Source organism: Sciurus vulgaris, assembly GCF_902686455.1.
Source record: "Sciurus vulgaris genome assembly, chromosome: 17".
Classification (NCBI taxonomy): domain Eukaryota; kingdom Metazoa; phylum Chordata; class Mammalia; order Rodentia; family Sciuridae; genus Sciurus; species Sciurus vulgaris.
In genome coordinates, this window is record NC_136478.1 from 48767894 (window position 1) to 48789475 (window position 21582).

The window sequence follows — 21582 nt, forward strand, 5'->3', positions numbered from 1 at the left end:
TAAATTCACGTTGCTAGCATGTCTTTGTAGGAATGGGCCATAGTCTCCATTCTTGTTCAAGCTGTCCCTTCTGTTAAGAACAGAGGATTGAGGGTAGACAGAGATAGCATGTCTCAACAAACATCATCATTTTCAGCTACTGTCAGGGGCATGGCTAGCTCCCTTCTGAATTCATCTCTTTCACATTATTAAAAGCACAAAACACTGAATACACACATTCTGAATAACTCCATTTCCTCTAACATCACAGCCTACACTGGCACCAGACATGCTTTATAAGATAGGAGGAGGCAGTATGAACAAATGTTTTGTCCAAAAAATAAGAACATTGTTTTCTAGCCTCGACTGGGTAGATCCTCATTCTCCATGGTCATTAAGTTAATGCTACATTTAAGATTTCTTTTACTCATAGCACCTCACTTCCTAGTACATTTTTTATACCCTCAATAAAAGTTTTACTGTTAATAAGAGAACAGCAGCATCAACAAATAACAGGTTTACTTTAATTTTATATAAAGAATCATAGGAGGCAGGAAGACCACAGAGAGTGTGACTGTTCCACAAAATCATCAGGGTTTCAGGCTCCTTCAGTATTTTTGATCCATCATACATAACACCCAGATATCCTCAAAGTCCCCATGAGACTGTCAGAGCTTCACTTAGATGTCTATATTGTAGGGAGCAAAAAGGAGAAACAGAGAGGAAAAAAGAATTTCATAAATGTCCTAGACACAGAATGACCACTTCCATCTTGCTGACTTGCAAGGGTGACTAACATAGATTTTCAGCCCAGGATTTATTATTAAAGAAGAGAAAGTCGATATTAGGAAGGCAAATAGTCTTTGATACAAATTCATCTTTTTTTTTTCATCTTAACATATATCTGTTCATGTCAATTTTTATTTTCAGTTTAACTGAAAAGTATATTTAAGTTTTTAAAAATTTTGGAGATTTATTCTGGCTATTTTTTTTTTCATTTCTAAATAATATTGTTGAATTATCAGAGATGGTGAAAAATACAAATATGTAGACTTTAAGACAAATCACTTCACCCTTGTCCTAAATTCTGTAACAGGTTTTCTTAATAATCCACTGATACCAATATTTTCTTAAAATATTGAAAGTGTCTCATGACAGCATATAGTGCCACCCCCCAAATAACCTGGGATAAATGTTAATGAAAGAGTTCTTGATACTAATAACACTCATAAATGCCCTCCTCTCATGCAAATCCTCTAAAATAAGAAAAATGCAAATAGTACCTAAAATTCATGATATGCTATGTTCAAGGCACTGTTCTAAGAGCTTTTACATGTAATAACATAATACTTTCAAGAATCTTACAAAAAGGGTATTATCCTTAGGTCTACCTTACAAATGATTAAATCAAATTAAAGGTCTTTTATGACAAATGTCACAAGGGAAATAAATGAGAAGAGCCAAGAGTATATTGAAAAAGATTTGCTATGGCTAAAAACTTTCCTACATTTACTACAGTAACAGAATTATTTCTTAATTTAAGTTGCTAAAGTTTACTAGGGTTCCAGTAATAAAAGTTTATTTTATACATGGACCACATTAACATTTTCATTGCCCCATCTAAATTCTTCAATGCTGAGAATTTATGAGACTCTGTCCCCAGTTCACATTTGTAAGACTTTTGTACTGATAATGGATAAACAAGTAGTGCCATGTATGTGATCACAAAGAATACGATAATTCATATAAAAACTTGTGAATCATGACTAAAGTCTATTCCACACTCCTTATAATCAAAAGATTTTTCATTGACATGAATTTTCTGATGTTGAGTTAGTTGTGAACCACGAGTAAAGGACTTTCCACATTCTTTACACTGATAGGGCTTCTCACCAGTATGAATTCTCTGATGTCGAGAAAGATGTGAGCTCTGAGTAAAGGCCTTCCTACATTCTTTGCATTCGTAGGGTTTCTCACCAGTATGGATTCTTTGATGTAGAGTGAGTTGAGAGCCATGACTAAAGGCTTTCCCACATTCCTTGCACTCATAGGGTTTTTCTCCAGTGTGAATCCGCTGATGTTGAGTAAGCTGCGAACCACGAATAAAGGCCTTCCCACATTCCTTACACTGATAGGGTTTCTCACCAGTATGAATTCTCTGATGTTGTATAAGTAGTAAGCCACGAGCAAAGGCCTTCCCACATTCACTACATACATAGGGTTTCTCACCAGTGTGAAGTCTCTGATGTTGTGAAAGATGTGAACTCTGAGTAAAGGCCATTCTGCATTCTTTACATTCGTAAGGTTTCTCACCAGTATGGATTCTTTGATGCTGAGTAAGTTGTGAGCCACGAATAAAAGATTTTCCACATTCCTTACATTCATAGGGTTTCTCACCAGTGTGAATTCTCTCATGTTGAGTAAGCTCTGAGCCACGACTGAAGTTTTTTCCACACTCTTTACATTCATAGGGTTTTTCACCAGTATGAATCCTCTGATGTCGAGTAAGGAGTGAGCCACGATTAAAGGCCTTTCCACATTCTTTACACTGATAGGGTTTCTCACCAGTATGGATTCTCTGATGTTGAGTAAGTTGTGAGCCATGACTAAAGGTCTTTCCACATTCCTTACATTCATAGGGCTTTTCATTAGTATGAATTCTCTGGTGTTGAGTAAGCTGTGAACCACGGATAAAGGCCTTCCCACATTCTTCACACTTATAAGGTTTTTCCCCAGTATGTATCCTTTGATGTTGCATAAGCAGAGATCCCCGAATAAAGGCCTTTCCACATTCCTTACACTCATATGGCTTTTCCCCATTATGAATTTTCTGATGCTGGGAAAGCTGTGAACCGCAAATAAAAGCTTTCCCACATTCCTTACATTCATAGGGTTTCTCACCTGTATGAATTCTTCTATGTAGAATAAGTTGTGAAAGCTGAGTAAAAACCTTTCTACACTCTTTACATTCATACAGCTTTTCACCAGTATGAAGTCTCTGGTGCAGAGTAAGTTGTGAATTCTGAGTAAAGGCCTTCCCACATTCTTTACATTCATAAGGTTTCTCACCAGTATGGACTTTCTGATGTCGGGTGAGCTGTGAGCTACGAATAAAGGCCTTCCCACATTCTTCACATTTATATGGTTTTTCACCAGTATGAATTCTATGATGTAAAATAAGTTGTGAGCTTTGAGTAAAGGCCTTCCCACATTCCTTGCATGCATAGGGTTTCTCACCAGTATGAAGTCTCTGATGAAGACTGAGCTGAGAGTCACGACTAAAGGCCTTTCCACATTGCTTACATTCGTAGGGTTTTTCACCAGTATGAATACTCTGATGTTGAGTTAGGTGTGACGCTCGTCTGAAGGCTTTCCCACACTCCTTACATTTATAGGGTTTTTCTGTAGAATGACATCTTGGATGTTGAGATAGGTAGGTATGATGGTTGAAAATGGACATTTTGTCATATGTAATCATCCCCTGCCTGAAATAGTCCTTCTGATTTTCCTGTTGCTTCTCCAACTTGCCTTTGACTTTCAAACAATCTCTGGAATTGGTCTCCTCAAGCTCACAATTTTCTAGCCTGTCATTCATTTCCCATTGAGAAAATTCTGTTTTACCAGTTTCCTTTTCTGGAGCTAAGTCCTTATTTGAACACCTTGAAGGCAGGTCTGAAAGATAAGACAACATCAAGTAATTCAAGAGAAACAGAAATTCCAAAGAATTCCCATGGTAGAAAAGACAAATAATAGGAAAATGACACTTAAAAAAAAAAAAAGGCCTAGAACAGTATTTTTCAAATATTTTTCACTATAATAATACTACCTACCTTTCATATCAAAACCTACTGTAACTATATATAATTTCATAAAACATAAAACATAAAACTTTATACTGGGGATTGAACCCATGGCCTTGCACTGTGAGCTACATCTCAAGCTCTTTTTATTTTTTTATTTTGAACAGGGTCTCACTAATTTGCCCAAGCTGGTGTCAAATTTATAATCCTGCCACAGACTTCTGAATAGCTGGGATTACTGGCAAGTGCCACCAAATTGTATACTACAATATTCTACTATTAGGTATTTCTGTCTCTGTTTACCCACAGACAGTCAAAATCAACTAAAGTGATTTGTTGGTGCAGTAATGTTACTACCTAGAATTTTTTGAAAACAATAATAGCTCAGAATGAACACATATAGTAACCTGCAAAAAGGGCACATCAGAGAATAATGAAAATTCACCTGAGAGGATAAGGGAAGGGATTAAGAAAGTTTTAAAACTCAATGGTTCTCAAACTTTGGTGGGGATCAACCATGTGAAGAATTGTTTAAAATTATGGGACGGGGGTTATGGCTCAGTGCCCCTTTGCAGTCAACTTTTCCTCTAGTGATAGCTGCCTGGCTGTGACTTCCCTATCACTAAGGAAGTGGAAACAAAAGCACATCTATACCAAATCTGTGATCATATATTGCTCTCCAATTGCCTTGAATACTAGGTATGCTTATCTTTAGCTCTCCCTGTTCTTTTCAAACAAGATACTGAGTTGCTTTTGCTTATTTATCTTTATTTTACCCTTCATACCTGTGTCATGTCTTCTCTTGTTTACTCATCTACCCAAGCCCAATTCTATGTGTTCATCCAAGAATAATACCTTTTATCATTTCCCAGGTCCAGCTACAGGGTTAAAACCATAATGAAAGGTCTCATTATGAAATGTTGAAGATGCTGGAGAGGGAGAAGGCAATTGTCTAAAATGATGGAAGATGTCTAGAGTAAAACAGATTCCAGGAATTTTATTTTAAAAAACAGCATTATAGATAGAAATACAGATCAAGAACTAGAACATGAAAAGTCCCATACATTGCCCCTGGGAATGGAAACTGGTACAACCACAGTGAAAAACACTTTGGTGGTTTCATATAAAGTGAAACATATACTTAGCATATGATATTGCAGTCATATTTAAAGGTATTTACAATTCTGTTCAACAAACACCAAATATTACAGCTTCTTTATTCATAATTGCCTCAAACTGGCAATAACCCAGAAGTTCTTTAAAAGGTAAATGACTGACAGCGTGATACTTCTGTCCAACAGAACGCTATTCAGCAATACATAGAAATAAACCACTGATTTATGAAACAATATGAACAAGTCAGTATTTTGGTAAGAAAGCCAGAGGCCAAAGGCTACATATTTTGACTCTATTTATGTTACATTCCTAAAAAGGCAAAACCATAGGGATGGAAAATAGGTGAGTAGTTTTTATAGGCTAGGGAGGGTGGGGTCAATAATAAAAACTATTGTATATGAAAACGTGATAGTGAACTTACTTGATATGTGAATGGTGCACCAGAAAATGAAACTAAAAAATGTAACTAAATTTTGGGTGAAATATTACAAATAATCCTTTGAAAACTGTGATCAAGCTTAAAAGCAAATAAAGAATATCCAGAGGCACCACAACAGCTACCGCCCAGTATAGTAATACAGAGAACCAGAAACTAGAGAGGTACACATGCTGTGGTTACATAGTTATCTTCAGGACATCTGCTGACTTCATTGCTTGTCTATATATTAACGCCCTGAAAAAATGTGAAAGATAAGGCCATGGGCCCACAAGACAGAAGGGATTAGAAATAAACTTCTTTACAAATTATAAATATTCAAGGCCTACACTTCAGAAGAAGGGGGAAATTTTCTCTGACCTCAAAAGAAAATAATAAGAAACATTTCACTCTTTGCTGTTTTTAAAAACAAGACTTTTATTCTGAGATGGGGAGCCACTGGAGAGTTGTGAGAAACAACATGAAAAAAATCTATCTTTTGTTTTAAAATGATTCATTTTAAAACAAAGTAAAAGGAAGCCTGAAAGTACAGAAGCTAGGTGAATGGAAGTTCAGAAGCTATAGCAATCCAAATGGCTTGGACTTGAGAATTGTGGAGGTAGGGGCAGAAGAAGTGAGATATCATTGGATTCTGGATATATTTTAAAGGAATACTGAAGAGGATTTAATGATGCAGTGTACTTGTAATCTGAGGTAGAGAAAACACAATTCCAGGTGTTTTTCCTGAACATCTAAAATAATAGAAATATTCCTGAGAACCACTCACTGAAGTAGGAACAGGTTTAGAAGATAAGAGTTTAGTATTGGGGCTGGGTGTAGTGGTGCATGCCTATAGTATTAGCAACTTGGGAGGTTGAGGCAAGAGGATTAAATGATTGAGGCAAGCTTCAGCAACTTATCAAGACCCTATCTCAAAAAGGTGCTGGGGATGTGGCTTAGTGGTAGAGTGACCCTGGATTCAATCTCTGGTTCAAAAAAAAAAAAAAAAGAGTTTGGTTTTGAGCCTTTAAGTATCACAAGATGTTGAAAAAAATACATGTGTAAACATATACACACACATACACACAAATGTGTGGTTCTGGGGTCATATTTGGTTTAAAGGTATAAACTTTAGATAATTATCACCAAATAGCTGATATTTAAGAGTTACAAGGTGTGATGAGATCACCCAGCAATGTCTTTGGATATACAGAAGGGAAGGGACAAAAAGGAAAATTGTGAGTATTGAGCGCTGGGGCATATGAATATTTATAGAGGTGAGGGAGATAAGAAGGAACCAGCAATAGAGACTAAGAAGTAGCAGTCAATGAGGAGGGAGAAAAACTAAGTGTATGGAATCCCAAATCCAAGTGAACAAAGTGTTTTAAGGAGCATGAATGATTTTGTCAAATATTGAGACAGAAGGGAAAATGCTGACCATACACACACATGCATTTTTTTTTTTTTTTTTTTTTTTTTTTTTGTGTGTGTGTGTGTGTGGTACTGAGGACTGAACCCAGGGATAATCTGTCACTGGGTTATATCCCAAGGCTTTTTTATTTTATTTTTTATCCTGAGACAGGGTTTTACTAAATTGCCTGGGCTGACCTTGAATTTGCACTCGTCCTGCTATAATCTCCCAAATCACCGGATTACAGGCTTGAGCCACTGCTGTGCCCAGCTTGACATCTAACTTAACAAGGACTTTAATAATATGAAGGTGGTATGGTCTGGATATGAAGTATCCCCTGAAAACTCTTATGAGAAAATGCAGGAATGTTAAGATTTGAAATGATTAGATTAAGAAAGCTTTAACCTAATCAGTGGATTAATTTATTTGATGGATTAATAATTTGAAAGGACTAATGTGTTGGGTGGTAACTATAGGCAGGTATGCCTTCTTGAAGGAGGTGAGTCACTGGGGAGGTGCCATTTAAACATACTCCCCAGGCTTCTCCCTCTCTCTGGCCTCCAGGAGTGAGGCAACATTCTTCCACCATGTCCTTTTAGCCATGATGTTCTCTTCACCTTGAACCTAGAGAATAGAGTAAGTTGAGCATAGACTGAACCTCTGAAACAAGGAGCAAAAATAACCTTTTCCTTCTATAAATCGTTCATGTCAGGTCTTTTGGTCATGGTGATGCAAAGCTGACTAACACAGGAGGTTCCTTGCAATCTTCACAGGAAGAGTTTTGGTGGAACAATGCAACAAGTTCTGATGGAAGTATATTCCAGAGAATGTGAGAAAAACTGGAAATAAGGAATCCGAAAAACTCCTTTTTGTTCTGTCATAAAAAGAAACTGAAAATGGTGCTGGGTCAAGAAAAAATTATGTGTGTTAAGAGTTTTTTCTTCTTATTTTAAGATAGAAGAAATTACAGCATGTAATGACTGTAATAAATACAGACAAATGGATGTTACAGGAGACAAAGTAATTGCTCCAAGAGTGTCCTTAAAAAGATGAGAAAGAATGTCATTTAGTACACAAGAGAACTAGGAGGGGGTGATGAGGTGATGGTAGCAGTGGAGGTAGAAGAAGTGTTTTACCAGTCATTCTTTCTCCTCACTCCCAAGTTGGCACAATGCCCATTGTTTCTACATGGGGAACAGAGAGCCAGAAGCAGCCATCCAGCTTCCTTAGCATTCGGAGACATTTCCTAGAAAGCTCACTTCAGTCTCAGTTCATGGAGAACATTGGGGACAGGGGCATGGTCTGGAGTCAGGTAGAAACAAAGAAAGGAGTCAGACATCAAACTGACCCGAATGTGGATCTTGGGGGTACCTCCTTGTTCATGCCAGCTGTGGCTTCATCAAAGATGCTAGCCAACTTCACACCCACCTACAAAGCTAAGCTGGTTACCTTCAAAAACACAGTGGATCATTTAACCGAGCTTGAGTTCCTACGTAGCTAGTCTCCACATCCAGCCTCAAAGCCCACCCCCATGACCCTTCACAGTCAGGGAGATGCTTTCCCCCATCCATTTCAGAAAAGCATTCGGGATGAACCTACTTGACCAAGGAAGTCAAAAGCCTGCCCAATAACCCTGCACAAGCAGGAAGACCACCTCTACAAATTTCAGAGGCATAGAGGTTAGACCTGCTTGACTCAGGAGATCAAATAACCACTCAACTCAGTCAAAAGTCCACCAGATGGTTCTGCCCTAACAGGGTGGCAATTCTCAATTATGCATTTTCAAGGAGTTTAGTGCAACCTTTGGTCTTGCCCTTGATGACCAATATCTCTGTCTAACCTTGGAGCCCCACCTGAAGTCCTGCCCAAATGCAACAGCAGAATTGCCCAGACAAAATACATCCTGTGACCATCCAGATTATAAGCCATCAGTCAATAGTCTAGGCATCAATCAATGGCAGAGCCTAGTCAATGGTCACACCAGACAGTGAAGCCCAGCCAGTAACCCCACCTGACATCCCAGCAAACTAGAAAACTTATAAGAAGCTCGGCCCACTCAGGGTTGTCACCAGCTGGCCCTTCCAGAATCACAGGCCAGTCTAAATAGTGAAAGTTTCTCCTTGCCAAAGAAGACCTGTATGGTCAGAACAGAGAGCTATCTCCTCAAATGCACATTGGGGAATCATGTCACCTTCAAAAGAAACTAATAATGAACTCTGAAGAAATAGGACTCTGAATAACTAACAGAATTCAGAATAACCCTATTACAAGTTCAGTAAATTACAAGAATATATGCATAGAATATTATATAAAATTAGGGAAACAACACAAAGTGAAAAGTTCAACAAAAAGTAGAAGGAAATAAAAAAGAACAAAATAAATCTTAGAGATGAGGAACAGAATGATGGAAATGAAAGATTCAAAAGAAAGCTTCAAAAGCAGACTCAATCAAACAGAAGAATCAGTGAGTTCAAAAACAGAAGATTTGAAATTACTCAAAAGAGGAAAAAGACAAAAGGATAATAAAAAAGAATTTTAAAAGCCTATGGGAATTATAGGTCAACATCAAGAGATCAAATTTTTATATAACAAGAGTGCACAAAAGGAGAACAAAGGGAAAAAGACACTGGAAGCTCATTTAAAAATATGACTGAAAACTCCCCAATTGGGGGGCAATGGTAACATCCAAGTACAGGAAATACAGAGATCAGAATCAAATTCAACACAAACATCTGGGTGCAGTGGTGCATGCCTGTAATCCCAGTGGCTCAGGAGGATTGCGAGTTCAAAGTCATCAGCAACAGCAAGGTGCTAAGCAACTCAGTGAGATCCTCTCTCTAAATAAAATGCAAAACAGGACTGGGAATGTGGTTCAGTGGTTGAGTGCCCTGAGTTCAATTCCTGGTTCCCCCCTACCCAGCAAACTGAAAATTCAACGCAGAGAGTTCACCAAGGCATAATAACTGAAGTATCAAAAATCAAAGACAGGAAAAATTCTAAGAGCACCAAGACAAGAAACTTATATCACATATACAGGATTGAAAATACACCTCTCAGTGGATTACTGAGAAGAAATCCAGAACACTAGAAGAGAATGGGATGATATATTCAAAGTACTGAAGAAGGGGAAAAAAAAAAAAAAACCTAACTGCTCAACCAGAAACAGTGCACTCAGCAAGCCTTTCTTTCAGAAATGATGGGGAAATAAATATCTTCCAAAACAAAAGCTAAGAGTAGTAATCATCATTAGACTCAAATTACAGGAATAATTAAAGGGAGTTCTGAAACAAACAGTCATTAACAGCACGGAACACATGAAAGCACGAAACTCAATGGTATAAGTAATACAGAGCCATATTCAAAACACACTATGATTGTAATGTGATGTGTAAAGCAATTTTGTCCCAAGTACAAAGGAAAAAACCAATTACTAATAACTATAAATAAGATAAATCACCAAGGGATGCAGATTATAAAATTATGTACATTTTATCATTAAAACATATAATGCAGGAAAAGCCAGTAAGAATGTAGGGTTGTTATAGGCAATCAGGGTTCAGATGTTATCAGCAGAAATAGACTGTTAAAGATGCTCCACAGAAGCCTCATTGTAAAGTCTTTAGCAGACACACAAAACAGGAGTTAAAAAGATTCAAAACATAGCACTACAGAAAGTCAACAATTCAGAAAGGAAGACTGTACAAAAATAAAAAAGAGGGCTGGGGAGATACCTCAGCTGGCAGAGTGCCTGCCTCGCAAGCACAAGGCCCTGGGTTCAATCCCTAGCACTGCAAAAAAAAAAATAAATAAATAAAAATAAATAAATAAATAAATAAAAAAGAATAAAGTATCAATAAAACAAACAACAAAATGGTAGCAGTAAATCCTTACCTATTAATAAGTGTACACTATTAATGAGTGTATATATGGATTAAAATCTCCAATTAAAATAACAACAGTAACTAAATGAACAAAAAAACAAGAGCCAACTATATGCTGCCAACAAGAAATTGAGAGTGAAGCAATGGTAAAACATATTTCACACAAATAAAACTGAGAGAGAGCCAGGTTAGCTATACTTAGATAAAAGACTTTTTAGTAAACAAACTGTACATAAGAAAATGACATTAATGATAAAAGGATCAGTTCACCAAAAGGATATACACATCCAACATCAGAATACATACATTCGGAAAATAAATATTAAAGGATTTGAAGGAGGAGATAAATTGCAATAATAGGGAACTTCAATACCCAGTGTTTAACAGTGGTCAGATAATCAGACAGAAAATTAATAAGGAAAGACTGTACTTGAATAACACTTTAGAACAAATGATTCTAACAAATATATAAAAAAATTTCATCCAATAGCAATAGAATATGTGTTTTCCTCAATCACACATGGAACATTCTCCAGGAAAGATTATATAAGACACACACACAAAAGCTCTAGTAAATTTAAGATTTAAAATAAGATCAAATATTTTTTCAATCAACAGTATAAAACAAAAATTCAGTAACATGTAGAATTTTGAAAATTCCATAAATACATGGAAAACTAAATAATATGCTCCTGATCAAACAATTAGCCAGTGAAGAAATTCAAAAGGGCGATCCAAGATGGCGGACTAGAGGGTGACTGCATCTCCAGTCGCTCCAGAACCCAGGATTCAAGAAGAGGAGGCACTGAGAGACTCGGACTAAAATAGAGCCACGGGGTAAGTCTCCCCCACCCGGTGAAGCTCAGCCCGGGTGGCAGGCCCAGATTCGGGCAGCTTATCAGAGTAGGGCAGGGCAGCTAAAGTATTCCCCAGGCAGCCCTGCGCACTCTGGCAGTGGGCTCCTCCCACATGGCCAGCTTCTTGGAGCAGGCCCCCCAGTGAGTGCCTTTCCACACTGAGCCAGCTCCAAGCCCTGGAACCAGTAGCGGGCTAGGGGCAGCTTTCTTCGGAAGCACTGCATTATCAAGTTACTCCAAGACTTCAGGCTACTGAAGGCTGGGAGGTGATACACTGGAAATCTACAGGGACAATATAAGCCAATAGAGGAAATCTGCAATATCACAGAGTCCCACTGACATCTGACCAATATGAGAAAACAAGGGAAGAAAATGTCCCAAATAAACCTAGATACTATATCAATAAAACCCAATGACAGCACACCAGAAGAAATGTCAGAAAGGAAGTTCAGAATGTACATAATTAAAACAATCAGGGAAGCAAACGAGGAGATGAAAGAGCAAATGCAGGCATTGAAGGAGGAGATGAAAGAACAAATGCAGGCATTAAATGATCGCACCAATCAACAGTTAAAAGAGCAAATACGGGAAGCAAGAGATCATTTCAATAAAGGGTTAGAGATACTGAAAAAAAAAAAAAAACAGAAATCCTTGAAATGAAGCAAACAATAAACCAAATTAAGAACTCCATAGAAAGCATAACCAATAGGATAGAACACCTGGAAGACAGCTCCTCAGACATTGAAGACAAAATATTTAATCTTGAAAAGAAGGTTAACCAAACAGAGAAGATGGTAAGAAATCATGAACGGAATCTACAAGAATTATGGGATATCATGAAAAGGCCAAACTTAAGAATTATTGGGATTGAGGAAGGCTGAGAGAAACAAACCAAAGGAATGAACAATCTATTCAATGAAATAATATCAGAAAATTTCCCAAATCTGAAGAATGAAATAGAAAACCAAGTACAAGAGGCTTATAGGACTCCAAATATACAAAATTACAACAGACCCACACCAAGGCACATTATTATGAAAATACCTAACATACAAAATAAAGACAGAATTTTAAAGGCCACGAGAGAAAAGAATCAAATTACATTCAGGGGGAAACCAATAAGAATATCAGCAGATTTTTCAATCCAGACCCTAAAAGCTAGAAGGGCCTGGAACAACATTTACCAAGCCCTGAAAGAAAATGGATGCCAACCAAGAATCTGATACCCAGCAAAACTTACTTTCAGATTTGACAATGAAATAAGATCCTTCCGTGATAAACAAAAGCTAAAGGAATTTACAAAAAGAAAGCCAGCATTATAGAACATTCTCAGCAAAACATTCCATGAGGAACAGATGAAAAACAACAATGCAAATCAGCAATGGGAGGAACTAGCCTAAAGGAATAGCCAAATAAAGGAGAAACCAAATCATGTCAAAAAACAAAAATGAGTCAAATGACTGGGAATACAAATCATATCACAATAATAACCCTGAATGTTAATGGCCTGAACTCATCAATCAAAAGACACAGACTGGCAGAATGGATTAAAAAGAAAAAGCCAACAATTTGCTGCCTGCAAGAGACTCATCTCATAGAAAGAGATACCCATAGACTAAAGGTGAAAGGATGGGAAAAAACATACCATGCACATGGACACAGCAAAAAAGCTGGAGCACCCATCCTCATTTCAGATAATGGGGACTTCAAGCCAAAACTAGTCAGAAGGGAGAAGGACATTACATACTGCTTAAGGGAAGCATAAATCAGCAAGACATAACAATCATAAATATCTATGCCCTGAACATTGGCTCATCCATGTACGTCAAACAAATCCTTCTCAATTCCAGAAATCAAATAGACCACAACACAGTAATACTAGGCGATTTTAACACACCTCTCTCACTGCTGGATAGATCGTCCAAACAAAAATTGAATAAAGAAACCATAGATCTCAATAACACAATCAACAATTTAGACTTAACCGACTTATATAGAATATACCATCCAACAAAGAACGAATACACTTTCTTCTCAGCAGCACATGGATCCTTCTCTAAAATAGACCATGTCTTATGCCACAAAGCTACTGTTAGCAAATACAAGAAGATAGAGATACTACCTTGTACTCTATCAGATCATAATGGATTGAAATTAGAAATAAATGACAGAATAAAAAACAGAAACTTCTCCAATACCTGGAGATTAAATAATACTATTAAATAATACTATTATATGATGAATGGATAATAGAAGACATCAGGAGGGAAATTAAAAAATTTCTAGAAGTAAACAAGAACAAAGACACATCATATCAAAATCTCTGGGACACTAGGAAAGCAGTACTTACAGGAAGATTTATTTCATGGGGTGCATTCAACAAAAGAAGTAGAAATCAATAAATAAACGACTTAACACTACAGCTCAAAGCCCTAGAAAAAGAAGAGCAGACCAACACCAAAAGTAGTAGAAGACAGGAAATAGTTAAAATCAGAGCCGAAATCAACGAAATTGAAACAAAAGAAACAATCCGAAAAATTAACAAAATAAATAGTTGGTTCTTTGAAAAAATAAAATTGATAAAACCTTAGCCACACGAACAAAGAGAAAGAGGGAGAACCTCAAATTACTAAAATTCGGAATGAACAAGGAAATATCACAACAGACATGAGTGAAATACAAAACATAATTAGAAGCTATTTTGAAAATCTATACTCCAACAAAACAGAAAACCTCGAAGACATCAACAAGTTTCTAGAGACATATGAATTACCTAAACTGAACGAGGAGGACATACACAACTTAAATAAATCAATTTCAAGCAATGAAATAGAAGAGGTCATCAAAAGCCTACCAACAAAGAAAAGTCCGGGACCAGATGGGTTCTCAGCCGAGTTCTACAAAACCTTTAAAGAAAAGCTCATTACAATACTTCTCAAAGTATTCCATAAAAGAGGAGGGAACCCTCCCAAATTCATTCTATGAAGCCAATATCACCCTGATACCTAAACCACACATCAAGGAAAGAAAATTTCAACCAATATCCTTAATGAACATCGACGCAAAAATTCTCAACAAAATTTTAGCAAATCGCATACAAAAATATATTAAAAAGATAGTGCACCACGATCAAGTGGGTTTTATCCCAGGGATGCAAGGTTGGTTCAACATCCGGAAATCAATAAATGTCATTCACCATATCAACAGACTAAAAGTTAAGAATCACACGATTATTTCAATAGATGCAGAAAAAGCATTCGATAAAATACAGCATCCCTTCATGCTCAAAACACTAGAAAAAATTGGGGTAGTGGGAACATTCCTTACATCTATGCTAAGCCCATGGCCAATATCATTCTAAATGGTGAAAAACTGAAAGCATTCCCCCTAAAAACTGGAACAAGGCAGGGATGCCCTCTTTCACCACTTCTATTCAATATCGTTCTTGAGACTCTAGCCAGAGCAATTAGACAAACCAAAGAAATTAAAGGGATACGAATTGGAAAAGAGGAATTCAAACTATCCCTGTTCGCTGATGACATGATTATATATTTAGAGGAACCTGGAAATTCCACCAGAAAACTCTTAGAACTCATAAGTGAATTCAGTAAAGTAGCAGGTTACAAGATCAATGCTCATAAATCCAATGCATTTTTATCTTAAGTGATGAATCTTCAGAAAGAGAAATTAGGAAAACTATCCCATTCACAATAGCATCGAAAAAAATAAAATACTTGGGAATCAATCTCACAAAAGAGGTGAAAGACCTCTAGAATGAGAACTACAGAACACTAAAGAAAGAAATTAAAGAAAACCTTAGAAGATGGAAAGATCTCCCATGTTCTTGGATAGGCAGAATTAATATTGTCAAAATGGCCATACTACCAAAAGTGCTATACAGATTCAATGCAATTCCAATTAAAATTCCAATGATGTACCTTACAGAAATAGAGCAAGCAATTATGAAATTCATCTGGAAGAATAAGAAACCCAGAATAGCTAAAGCAATCCTCAGTAGAAAGAGCGAAGCAGAGGGTATCACAATACCAGATCTTCAACTCTATTACAAAGCAATAGTAACAAAAACGGCATGGTATTGGTACCAAAATAGACAGGTAGATCAATGGTACAGAATAGAGGACATGGACACAAACCCAAATAAATACAATTTTCTCATACTAGACAAAGGTGCCAAAAATATGCAATGGAGAAAAGATAGCCTCTTCAACAAATGGTGCTGGGAAAACTGGAAATCCACATGCAACAGAATGAAACTAAATCCCTATCTCTCACCCTGCACAAAACTCAACTCAAAATGGATCAAGGACCTCAGAATCAGACCAGAGACCCTGCATCTTATAGAAGAAAAAGTAGGTCCAAACCTTCAACTTGTTGGCTTACAATCAGACTTCCTTAACAAGACTCCCATAGCACAAGAAATAAAAGCTAGAATCAACCACTGGGATAGATTCAAACTAAAAAGCTTTCTCTCAGCAAAGGAAACTATCAGCAATGCGAAGAAAGAGCCTACAGAGTGGGAGAATATCTTTGCCACTCATACTTCAGATAGAGCGCTAATTTCCAGAATCTATAAAGAACTCAAAAAAGTACAAGAATACAAATAATCCAATCAACAAATGGGCTAAGGAAATGAACAGACACTTCAGAGAAGAAGATATACAAGCAATCAACAGATATATGAAAAAATGTTCAACATCTCTAGTAATAAGAGAAATGCAAATCAAAACTACCCTAAGATTTCATCTCACCCCAATTAGAATGGCGATTATCAAGAACACAAGCAACAATAGGTGTTGGCGAGGATGTGGGGAAAAAGGTACACTCATACATTGTTGGTGGGGTTGCAAATTGGTGCAGCCACTCTGGAAAGCAGTATGGAGATTCCTCAGAAAGCTTGGAATGGAACCACCATTTGACCCAGCTATCCCACTCCCTGGCCTATACCCAAACGACTTAAAATCAGCATACTACAGAGATACAGCCACATCAATGTTCATAACTGCTCAATTCACCATAGCCAAATTGTGGAACCAACCTAGATGCCCTTCAGTTGATGAATGGATAAAGAAACTGTGGCATATATATACAATGGAATATTACTCCGCCATGAAGAATGATAAAATTATGGCATTTGCAGGCAAATGGATGAAATTGGAGAATATCATGCTAAGTGAGATAAGCCAATCTCAAAAAACTAAAAGACGAATGATCTCGCTGATAAGCAGATGAGGACATATAACGGGGGGTAGGAGGGGTTAGAGTTAGGGTTAGGGTTAGGTTTAGGGTTAGGGATAAGGAGGGTGGTAAGAATGGAGGAAGGAAAAGAGGGAAAAGAGGGGTGGGAGGGGTGGGGGGGGAAGGGAAAAAAATAACAATGAATCAAACAACATTGCCCTATGTAAATTTATGATTACACAAATGGTATGCCTTGACTCCATGTACAAACAGAGAAACAACATGTATCCCACTTGCTTAAATAATAATAATAATATAAATAAATAAATAAATAAAAGAAATTAAAAAGGAAATCAAAAAAGTAATTCAGACAAAGGAAATGGAAATATTACATATCAAAATTTAAGGGATAGTAATTTGCTAAACCAATCTTGGGAAGAAAGTTTATAGAAATAAATGCCTACATTAAAAAAAACTTTTAAAAATTAATATTACTCCTCAAGGAATTAGGAAAAGAACAAACCCCAAAATTAATAGAATGAAGGAAGTATCAGAAGATAAAATTAAAAAGGAAAAATAGATGAGAAAAATTATAGAAAAGATCAGCAAAACTGAGTGGATTTTTCAAAAACATAAAATTAACAAATCTTTAGTTATACTAAGAAAAAAGAGATGACATAAAAGAATTAAAGAGGAGACATTAGAAATGATACCACAAATATAGAAAATCATTAGAAGACTACTATAAATAGCTATATGCTAACAAACTGGATCACTCTGAACAACTGGACAAATTCCTGGACCCACAATATACCAAGACTGAGTAATATTTTTTTTCAGAAAAATAAAATTTGAAAAACCAAAAATGAGTAAGGAGACAGAATCAGTAAAATGCTCTTTTATCAAAGAAAAGTCCAGGTCCTGATGGCCTCATTGCTGAGTTCTACCAAATATTTCAAGAACTAATACCAATTTCTCTTAAAATCTTCCAATAATTGAAGAGGAGGGAATATGTCCACACTAATTTTACAAAACAAGTATTATGCTGATAACAAAGCTGGACAAAGACGTTGCAAGAATATAAAATATGGGTCAATATTCTTGATGAACCCAGATACAAAAATCATCTAATACCAGCATCCAAATTCAACAACACATTAAAAAAATCACCTGCTATGATCCAACATACAAAAATCAATAAATGTAAAAAATGAGATTTACAGAATGAAGGACAAACAGTATATAATAATTTCATTGGATGTAGAAAAAGCATTTGACAAAATTTAAAATCATTTCATGGGGCTGGGATTATAGACAGTGGTAGAGCACTTGTCTAGCATGGATGAGGAACTGGGTTCAATCCTCAGCACCACATATAATCAAATAAATAAAATAAAGGTTAAATCCTAAAACAAAATCATTTCAATGAAAAACTCATCAAATGAGGGATAGAAAGAAAGTATCTCAATACAACAAAAGCTATGTATTAGAAGCCCACAGCCAACATCCAAGTCAACAGTGAAAAGTTGAAAACATTTCCTCTAAGATTGGGAACAAGACAAAGATGCCCACTCTTGACAGTTTTATTATACGTGGTATTTGAAGTCTTGTAGAATAATTAGGCAAGAGTAAGATATGAAAAATATCCAAATTGGAAAGGAATCAGTAAAACGATTACTGTTTGCTTAGAAGAACATACATACAAAAAACTTTATGAAGACTACCGAAAGCTGTAGAATTAATGAACAAATGTAGTAAAGTTGCAGGATAATAAATCAGTGCACAAAAAACAGTGGAACCTCTATACACTAACAACAAACTATCTGAAAAGGAAATCAAAAGAACAATCCCACTTAGAATAAATACAAAAATTAACAATATTGTTAGAAAGAATAAATAAGTAGAAGACTTATACAGTGAAAACTATCAAACATCGATGAAAGGAATAGAAGACACAAGTAAATAGAAAGATACTCCATATTCATGGATTGAAAGAATATTATTAAAATATCCATACCATCCAAAGTGATCCACAGATTTAATGGAATCCCTTTCAAAATTTCAATGCCATTTTCTCATAGAAATAGAAAAAAAGAAAAAAGTCCTAGAATTAGTTTGGAAGCACGAAGACTCCAAATACACAAAGTAATCATGAATAAGAACAACTCTGGAGGCATTTTACCTGATTTCAAACAGCACTAAAAAAACATAGTAAAGAAAACAATATGGTGGTTAAAACAAAATAAATACATCAACCAGTGAAATGGAAGAGACAGCACAGAAATGAACCCACATATGGATGGTCAATAGCTATGCAACACAGGTGCCAAGAATATACAATGGGAAAATGATAGGTTCTTCAAACAACAGTGCTGGAAAACTGCATACACATGTGAAGAAATATGATAGTATACTTTTAACTCATATATAAAACAATTCAAAATGGATTAAGGAGTTAACTTTTTAGATACAAACTGTAAAATCAGTAGAAGAAAACAGGAGGAAAAACTATATGACATTCATCTTGGTGATGATTTTTTGGATTTGATCCTAAAGGCATAAGAAAAAAAAATAAAGGAATTACGAAAACTAAAAATCTTCTGCATAGAAATGTATACAATTCATAATGTAAAGAGAAAATCTACGAATTGGGAGAAAATATTTGCACACCTTACACCTCATAAGAGACCAATATCCACAATATATGAGGAACACAAACAATTCAATAGTAAGAACATACATACACACACACACACACACAATAAAAAAATGGGCAAAGAACCTGAACAGACAATTCTAAAAAGATGACACAAAAAAATTAACATTGCTAATTATTAGGGAAACTAAAACCATAATGAAATATCACTTTATATCTGTCAGAATGGCTATAATAAAAGTACAAAAGATAACAAGTATGGATGAGGATGAAGAAAAAAGGGAATTCTTATACAGTGTTGGAGGTAATATAAATTAGTACAGCCATTATGGAAAACTCTTTTTCTTTTTTCTTTTCTTTCTTTCTTTTTTTTTTTTGGTACCTGGGATTGAACTCAAGGGTGCTTAACCACTAAGCCACATCCCCAGCTCTTTTTATTTTGAGACAGGGTCTTGCTAAGTTGCTTAGGGCATCACTAATTCCTGAGGCTGGTCTCAAACTTTTGATCCTCCTGCCTGGGCCCCTCCAGTTGTGTGTGCCATCATGCTTGGCCTGGAATTACCATATGATTCAAGAATCTTCCTACTGCACATATATTCAAAGGAAATGAAATCAGTGTGTCAAGGAGACATCTGTACTCTCATGTTTCTTGCAGCAAAAGTCACAAAAGCACAATAGCCAAGAAATAAAAACAATCTAAATGCCCATCAGCAGATAAATGGACAAAGAACTTGGTGTATACATTCAGCCTTAAACAAGGAAATTTTGTCATTTCTGACCATGTGGATGGAACTGGGAAACATGCTAAGTGAAATAAGTCAGGCACAGAAAGATAAACACTTATCACTTAAATGTGGAATTTAAAATAGCTGAATTCACAGAACAAAGAATAGTTGGTTATAGAGGCAGGGAAGGTAGGGGGAGTGGGGAGATGATGATCAAAGAGTACAAATCTCAGACAGGAGGAACCAGTATTTTCTTCCTTCTGAGTTATATGGCAAAGTGTGAATATAGTTAACAATAGTGTATTGTATATTTCAAAATTGCTAGAGAATAAATTCTAAAAATTCTCATCACAAAAAAATAATAAGTGTTTTAGGTGATATGTTACTTGGCTTAATTTAATTATTCCACATTATATTCACAAATCAACTGTACTCCATAAATATATATAATTGCACATGCCTGTAATCCCAGTGGCTCCAGAGGATAAGGCAGGGGGGTCACGAGTTCAGCAATGGCGAAGCCAGTCTCAGCAATGGCGAGGCACTAAACAACTCAGTGAGACCCTGTCTCTAAATAAAATACAAAATAGGGCTGGGGATGTGGCTCAGTGGTCAAGTACCCCAGAGTTCAATACCTGGTACCCTCCACCAAAATATATGTGTATATGCAATTATAAATAGTCAATTTACAATTTAAAAACCCCAGAATTTTAAATTAAAAGCAATAAATTAGATCACTGATGGTCTTTTGTAATTATTGGTTACTGGATTTAATGGTCAATGTTTAGATACTAATGACTGATAATCATATTAGCAAGATCATCCAAACCACTAAAGAATATATAATACCAATCACTCATAACAGTTTTTGAACATATACAGCTAGGAAATCTACCTAAGTCATTTTACAAAGTTAAAGTAACTCATATAGCAAAACTAGACAAAGAGAGCTCAGGAACACTAAGTCTCATGAACAAACACAGGTAAAATATTAAAAATAAAATATTGGCAAAATAGGATCTACCTGTGTATTTAAGGACTAACACATCATGATTAAATAAGATATCTTACAAATGCAGTAACACTCCAATGTGAGAAAAACACATGAAGAATTTAAAAAGTAAAACATACAGAAAAATTCCATGAAATATAAAAATATAAATATATTTTAAGACCCTTTATTAAAAACTGGCTAAGATCAGAATGGGTCTTCCTTCACCTAATTAAGCGTATTTTGTAGACACCCATAGAAACATATTTAATAGTAAACATTGAAAGAACTGCCAATAAAATTTTAAAAAAGAAAATAATTATTTGTTTTCATATTCTGCTACAAGTCCTACTGAGTGTAGCTTTTAAAAAGATAAAAACAAAAGGAAAAGTTAACATTATATTTACAGAGCAAAACATTATATATACAGAGCAATTACCAATTTCTAGAAATTAACTCTTTGAGATATATATCAGATATATACTAATCACTTAGAAATATCATAGAAGAAAATATTCCTATTTATACTACCAACAAAATTTATGAAGATAAGGA

The 21582-nt window shown here is 35.8% G+C and overlaps 1 protein-coding gene across 7 annotated transcripts in view; it reads right to left on the bottom strand.

Annotated features, from left to right (window-relative positions):
• Positions 1 to 481: 481 nt before the first annotated feature.
• The window catches only part of LOC306649168 (uncharacterized protein), a 41393-nt gene continuing 20292 nt past the window's right edge, over positions 482 to 21582 (bottom strand). For 6 of the 7 annotated variants that reach the window (XM_079119932.1, XM_079119928.1, XM_079119933.1 and 3 more), the window contains one exon: positions 482 to 3651. In XM_079119932.1, coding sequence (XP_078976058.1) covers positions 1721 to 3574 — 1854 coding nt within the window. In that variant the 5' untranslated portion in view covers positions 3575 to 3651 and the 3' untranslated portion in view covers positions 482 to 1720. Of the gene's footprint in view, positions 3652 to 18672; positions 19607 to 21582 lie in introns of those variants that run through there. The other variant, XM_079119934.1, reaches the window with a different exon arrangement.